The sequence below is a fragment of the Falco biarmicus genome, chromosome 1 (genome assembly GCF_023638135.1).
Source record: "Falco biarmicus isolate bFalBia1 chromosome 1, bFalBia1.pri, whole genome shotgun sequence".
Lineage (NCBI taxonomy): Eukaryota > Metazoa > Chordata > Aves > Falconiformes > Falconidae > Falco > Falco biarmicus.
In genome coordinates this window covers 100,722,134-100,729,899 of record NC_079288.1, presented here as the reverse complement: position 1 = coordinate 100,729,899, position 7,766 = coordinate 100,722,134, and the positions used below count along the sequence as shown (strand labels likewise).

The window sequence follows — 7,766 nt, the reverse complement described above, 5'->3', positions numbered from 1 at the left end:
AAACAAGTCGCTCACAGGATGTTGTGCCCTATCTACTACACTTAATTCAGCAAGACCGCTGAATGGTGCATCCCAGCAGCTGCTTTGATACGCTGGTTTGGATATATCAGCATGGCTCTGCTGGAGCTGAGGGAAATGTGCTGCCCCATCTGTGCATGGTACCTTACTACATGGTCCTGCAGCACCCCAGGGTCTCCTGAACACCTCTGCCATCACACACCACCTTTCCCTATCAGCTTTTGCAAGTCCCTTCTAGTGCTTGCCAGCCTCCCAGTTCACAGGCATGCCCCTGCTCTGTGCCACAACCCATCCTGCGGCATAAAGCCCCTCACGCTGCAATAGGCCTTTCCTCTTCGTCACAGCAGTCTCTGGGTACGGGTCTGAATCCAGTAGCCAGGCTTCCCACAGCTCTTTCAGGGCCTGTGACTGCACCTGGCAACATGCCCCCTCAGATGTGGCCCACCCACATGCCTCCATAGATCTTCCCCACAAGATTCTTACAGCTTACAGAGTATGTCCATGCCCCGTAGATTCCCTCCCCGTCTCCCTGATGTATGGTGTATTTTCCATTGAGGTGTGGGAGAGAAAGGCTGAAGACCTGATTCAGTGTTCCAAGGGCTCTCCAGCACTCAGGGCCTAACAGGGCAGACCAGCCCAGGAGGAGGTAAAGACTCCTGGATCCTCTGAAGGTCCTAACTGTCATTCAGGACAAAGACAGGCCCTGTTTATGGGAAAGACTCGCCGGGCTAATCCTCAAGACAGCACCTCCCAGCTCCATACCATGTAGAAGCCACTCAGCTTATAGGAATAAAGGAACTTTATCTCCTGACCTATCCCACAAAATTAATGGTGGCAACTAATGAGAAGCCACTGCTAGCCCAGCCAGGCCCCATGATGCAGAAAGTCAAGCAACATCAAGAGGGTCCTTCCCCATGAGGGTTTTCAAGAAGATTCTGTGCCACCAGCAACACCCACAGTAGCACAGGACTTCACCAAACAGCACAATGCCTTTGTGCCAGTCTCCAAGCATCCAGACAACTGAAATACAAAAAACACCACAAGGCAGCTAAAGGAGAAACCCCAGAATTATCGATCTCAAATCTGAGTGCAAAACTGAACTCGTCTTGCCCATCTTTAGCACAGAGCAGCAAGTATATTTTGAAAACAAACTCTACCCCACCCATCTATAAAGAAGGAAAAAACGTTACCAAAACAATACTCCAAATACAGTATTCTCTCTCTGAGGAAGAAATGAACAGCACGTGATGTGTAATAACATCCTTTAGTGGGTGTCAGAGAAACAGCAGCGCTGGTAGAGGGCACAGTAAAAGCTGCCGCCGCCATCACTCTATGACATTGGCAAGGGCACCACCTATTGTCAAGCTGCCCAACGCATTCCACCAGCCGACTTTCATGATTTGGGCTGAAAATTTCTGTTGCCTCAAGCAGTATTTTTATTTTACCACACTTGACTTTTCAGCCTTAAAGTTCAAATAATTTCCATAAGTAAGGACAGACTAAAATACTCTGTTTCTCGTATTTAAATAGGAAGAAGGACTCCTAGAAATCCCCAGAGTGCCGTCAGGGAGCAAACTCCCAGCTACAAGCAGACAGGAGCCCAGAGCCAGCCCAGCACACAGAGGAAATAAGGGCGTGAACTGGAATAGAAGCTGGTGAATCAGGATGGACTGCTCCAGGAAAGGCAGGAGTTAGGCTGGGTCTTTCCACACCTGCGAACTGCTGTCCTGCCTCCAGAGAGAAGCCAAGTCCAGTAGCAGTACCTCCACTTCATAACACGGCAATTTGAGAGACTGATCGCTAAGCTGGATGTTGAGCCACACAGCCAGAGCAGGGAGTCCTGCCAATTCTGTGGTCCAGTAGCTGTGGCTCAGAATCAGCCATGTCAGATCTAAGCCAGCATCTGCCAAGCTTTCATGTGCTCCCAAAACCCGTTTTCTCTGCTCTCTTGAACAGCTTATTAGTTATAGAGCTTTGCTGTGCAAATGCACAAACCCGGCTTGTTTCTGCAGTCCACCCATGCCACAAGGCAACGAAGTCATAGGAATGAAAGGCAGTTATCCTCAACCTGAGCTAACAAAATAAGCTGGACTCTAGCCAGCATTTTGCTCTCACATGTCTTTCCACACTTCAGGAACATGGCACAGGAGTATCTGCACTTCATCTGCATAGAGCAGGCTTGGGAAAAGCCAGGCTTACTAGCTCTGAATCCACAATAACAGCAACTATGCTTCCTCAGGATCCGACCTGCCACTGCCCCTAACCTAAGGAGTCTTGCTACATGAGGTTTCCCCAGAATGCTTCCCTCCCCCAAACTTTCATCCTTACAGTGGTCACACCTGCCCCTCCCTTTGACATACACCACTGCCCTCACTCTCCCACAAAATAAGCTAGGCCTGAACAGCATCTCTTCACCCTCTTCAGACCAAACACCCCACACAGCCCCCCCGAAACTATGACCCTCATTTTCAGTAATGTGGGCATTCAGCTTTCACTTGCAACACTTAAAATCAGGCCACAAATCTGTTCCTTTTTACACCTGCAGATGGTATCCTGAAGTCATAAAATCACAGAATCATTTATTTAGGTTGGAAAAGACCTTTAAGATCATCAAGGCAAGTGGCTTTCATGCAGAACCCCAGACTACTATTTGACAAAATTTGATTCAAGCTGAAATGTAGTCATCCAAGGAAAGACAGAAGCCTATTAACTGTGGCAAAAATCCTTTATTAAACTAGATTTTGTAAACTCCTTTTCACATTAGAAATTTTAAATGCAAATTACAAAACTGTATTTCATTAAAAAATGAAAGTTATAGTTAACAGCAAAATTACAACTTCATACAGATTAAAAAAATCTTTTTATTTTAATTTAAAAATAGACACTGATATCTTCCAATGTACTGGTCCTAACAGCTTTTACAGCTGGTAGCTGCAATGCTAGCTCTCTTCACATGCATATTCACATACAGTCATTTAAACCTCTGCACAGTTTATTTAGCTAAAATAGCATGAACAGTTGGGCTTTGGTTGGGTTTTCTGTGAGGGTTTTTTAAGAGAACATGATACCTTGGGAATTGTGGTAAGTCAATGAACTCTTCTTTGTTATGGTGTTCATACTCTGTCCTCTCCCCAGCTCTGCAAAGAGGGCAATATTCTGGAAATGTGAATTGCATTTGAAGACGTAAGCATCAGTAATGTAAAGTCTATGCATAATTTCACATATTACATTTATGATGATCCTTCTTTGCCATTATAAACAATGAAATTATTCTCGTCTACCCAACATATTTTGTGGCAAGATTAAATAACAATTCAGTTACATTTCATGTCCTCAAGTAAAAACTTCTACAATGTGTTCTGCTAAGCATGTAAAGATCTTTCCTGATGTCGTACGTGTTCACAACAGTGATATTCCAGATGTTCTAGGTTATGACTAGAGCATTTGGACATTGTTTAAACAGGGATTCCCAAGTCACAACAGTTTCCAACAGCCACAAAAAAATGCCAGTTAAACTTTGCCTGAGATGTCCCTTCAACAGACCTACAAAAACATCAAGTTGAATAAAATTGTACCACGTACTATTAAAAGCAAAAGCCAAAGTCACTGAAGTATTTTCAAGATATCTTGAAATATTTTTTTTAAAAATCGCTTTTGCCCTACTACTTTCACAATCAGCTGAAATATATTTTTAAACACATACTTAGGAAAACAACTGTCTTCATTGCACCTCTCAGCCTTTTTTTTTTTCTTTACTGTAAGATTACTCATTAATGCCAGCACAAGCATTAAATTTTGTATTAATAAAAGATAATTTTCCTAAATTAAAAATTGGGGTAGATGTTAAAACGTTTTGTAAAAAAGAAACGAAAAGTCACATATTAAAGGCTACTAGTCACCACAACCACACGCTGTTGAAGAATAGAATAAAAAGTGGTACACAAAAGTAGGTATTGAACAGTCACACATTATTTCAGAGTGCTGGTGGCAATACTGCTAAGTGTTACTTTAATTAAAAGTATACGATGATACAGAATTTACACAGTACCTCAGGATTCTCACTGATGTAACTGTAAAAGACATCAGAAAGGCTGCAATTTCTGCAATGTAACCTACTTTGAAATACCATTTTGAAACAATTATACTTGATAGAATTCATCCCACTATATATTATAAAAAAGTCAAAGAAATACAAGAAGTCCAGTGGGTTCTTTCTGGACAGTTTGGCAAGTAGCTGAAGGCATGGAGGTCCCTATTAATAAAAGTCTACTTTCTTTCTCTCTGTGGACTGATCTGCTGCATTCTGTACCCAGCTCAGCACAGCTTCTAAGCACATGCTTAAGATTCTATAGAAGGAGAAAATATAATGAGCTCAGCTTTTTTCAAGTTGGAACTTCCATGCCTCACCTTGAGTTGCTGAAGCTGACAGAGGTTCTGCCGCTAACTTCAATACCGGCAAGAATGGTTCTGCCTATGTTACAATTTTAAGTCACTGTCTTCCATCAAAGTTCAGCCTCTAATCAAAACAATTTCTACTAGGCGAATGATCAACCTATAGCCAGATAGGCTATTCAGAGTACCTTAGTGAACCTCAACCTGCACCCAAAAGGACAACGGAGAGAGGGAGAGAGAGTACTCCAAATTGGTCTTAATCTATGTAATCCTCTGGTGACTTTGACAGACTGAAGAAAACAAACTCTCCTAAGTAATGGGTGGGGCTGAGGTTTTGCCCTGAACATTTTTTATGCATTTATCCAAACTGGACCAAGAGAAAAAACAGTATGGAAGGACACTGAACCTCGGTGGGAACAGCTTCTTTTCGGAAGTCCTAGCCCTCTTCCCGAGTCTGCTTATGCACTTTTAATGGTTGTCTTTTGAACTGAAATCTAAGCTGTCTTTGTCCATGTTGGGAATGGTGTGAAGGTCCCCTCCCGAAACAACCAGAAGAGTTGGTACTTCCCTGTTTACAAGCACATCACTGTAGGGCTTGGGCACCGAGCAGCTCAACGCAACACTTCTGAGCATACACCGAGACCTTTTCTGGGCAACTCAGCCACCCAGGCCAACCAACAGGGACTACACTGTAAAGAGCTGCACCTCCATTTGTTATGAACAGTAGCCCTAAGGAAAACCTGTTCAGTGGTCCAAAAGAAAGATCCTAGCCCCGCTGAGGCAATTCTAGCACCTGCAGCCCTGGCCCGCTGATAGTCTGGAACTGCTGCCTCAATCCAAGAGCCCAAATAACATCTCAGACCATTTTAGGCACTGTCACAGAGGATGGAGCATGGGCCTCACCACACAGGACACTGTGTGCCGACAGAAAGAGCTCTGCTAGTGCTGTTTGGGGAGCACAGATGTTTTTGCATTTCACTCACTGGTTACCAGAACAGCCAAGAGAGGAAGAAAATAACACAAGACATAATTCAGATGAACTAAGTATCCACAAAAAATAACCTTATTATGACAGCCCACCATTCCAGTAAGAGTCCCTTTGATTATTCAAGCCATTCTTCCACTGGAATTCACCATGTACAGATCATTGTATCTATTGAAGCATGACAAACTCATTCTTAAGGCTACCATACATTGCATTCACTGTGTTGCAGTAAATATGGATATTCAGGAAATATGTCTTTCAGTTTGTCAGCAACTTATACAGACACATTTTCAAGTGAAACCTATTTCTGTGCACAGCTTTTCTCACAGAAGTTCCTCGCTTATTGCTACACATGCACATAAATGGCAGAACTTGCACTCACATATGGGTTCATATGCAAATTCTATGTGCATGTTGAGCCTGGATAAAATTTACTGCAAAAGTGGTTTAAAATGAAGAAACCAATACTGTCCCATTAAGCCCTGACCTATTAATATTATTCCTAATACACAATTCTTATCAGTTCTGAAAAAGCCTTACAACAAAAATGTGTATGCCTTTCAAGAGGCAAAGATGTAAATGAAAGTAATAACGCAATCTAGAAGATATTTCTATTAAAAAACTGTTCTGATTGCTTACTGGAAACATCTGACAAAGTACAGATGTTTATATTTCATTGAGGGGGGTGTCATTCGGGATTTCCCCCCCACACACACAAGTATTTCTAGATGCTGATGCAACACCACCACCACCAGAATAACTTCTGTACTCCCAAGATCTTCCAGTTAGGCAATTGCTACTGTAGTATCAGCATTCGCTTTCATGTTAAAAATACATTTTAAATGTCTCATAGACAATCATATTTTCTACAAGGAAATCACCACGTTTAATACACACAGAATGAAGACACATCACTACTGGACACCTGTAAAGTGAAACAGTACTCAATTTGCTCCATTTAAAAAGCCGTAAAGGAAGAAACACTTTTAATCTGGTAGATATTGAAAAAAGTAAGGGAATTTCCTGCAAAATCACAGTATTAACTATGTGTAAGTAGCGACTGAACTACAGCACTGTTATTTTTCCCTTTAACAGGTCACAGTAAGTCTGCAAAATTACCACACAGCTGGTCTTGATGCACAGTCCCTTATATGCAACTTCCATCATTATCAGGAGAAATATAGAATGGAATAAGGACAATTGAACTGGTCGACCCATCACAAAATAACCCCTAAAAAGACATCAAACTTTTGAAGAAACCTGGAAAAATTTAGCACTCAGTTGTAACTGGATTTGAAATATCAGTAGTTGCCGAAGTCCCATCTTTACTGTGCCCTTCTGAAGGGTTTAGCGCAAAGCTCTGAATCACAAGATAATTTCTTACAAGTACTATGTTTTAAAAGCACAAAATCCACAGCAATTGATGTGTGAGGGTCAAAATACATAGACTGGGTATGCTGAAAAGATAGTTATATTTAAAAATTGTACCTTAACTTCCCTTTAAAACATCATATACTGCTCAGCAGAATTCTTAATCTGCATTTCTGAGACTTCAAATCCTGTGTCTTCTTTTGCAGGTTCAAAAAAGGATCCACTCCACACAAAAATTTTCTTGGAAACACACTGACAAAAGCACTTGCTGTAAATTCAAGATCATTTCTAATAAAATATCATCCTTTAAAACAATTACAAAATACTATTGCAGTTGTTCAAAAAGTTTTTAGCTGTAATCGACACCTCAGTTGCTACATTCTTCTTCTCTTCTCAACAACCCTTCAATTCAGCATGACTTTCAGGCAGCCTGGTTTTATTTCTGTGAACCTGTGATAGAAGAAAAGATGAAGCTTCAACATGAAAGCTACATACAATGCCATCTCCTCCTTCAACCCTCATCAAACATATTGAAAGTGATAAGGTTCTCAGTCAAGTATGTGTGCATGTGAGAATCATGGAAATCAGCATCATGTCCTTTGGATGCAACAGTGAAGGAGGATTTTACAAGGTCTGGACAGGCAAAGAGCTGGAAACAGCAGGAACTACAAAAGAAGATTCAAGGCGTGGGTGGAAAAAAAAAAAAAGCTGTCCAATATTCTTGGGTTATATTCATTCTGCTCCTCTTTTCCTGCTCCCCTTTCATTCCCTCTTTCAAAACAGACTTTCTCCCTTGTCTTCTGCAGAAAGTAAAAAGGAAACAGGAAGGGAAATCTTCACTATTTCCAAGTCCCACTTTCGCAGTCACCTTCATACACTCCTTTAAAGAAAAAGCAGCAAACACACTGATGCTAGCCCAGACTTGCTAAATTACTGTCCCACATAAGAAGCTGAGTGCTAAAGCAGGTATTAGAGACCAATAAAAAGCAGGATTAACAAC

General features: G+C 41.5%; 1 protein-coding gene across 6 annotated transcripts in view; it reads right to left on the bottom strand.

Moving 5' to 3' along the window:
* Positions 1–2,729: 2,729 nt before the first annotated feature.
* The window catches only part of N4BP2 (NEDD4 binding protein 2), a 43,840-nt gene continuing 38,803 nt past the window's right edge, over positions 2,730–7,766 (bottom strand). For all 6 annotated transcript variants that reach the window (XM_056352525.1, XM_056352512.1, XM_056352493.1 and 3 more), the window contains one exon: positions 2,730–7,216. In XM_056352525.1, the coding sequence (XP_056208500.1) occupies positions 7,171–7,216 (46 nt within the window). In that variant the 3' untranslated portion in view covers positions 2,730–7,170. The remainder of the gene's footprint in view (positions 7,217–7,766) is intronic.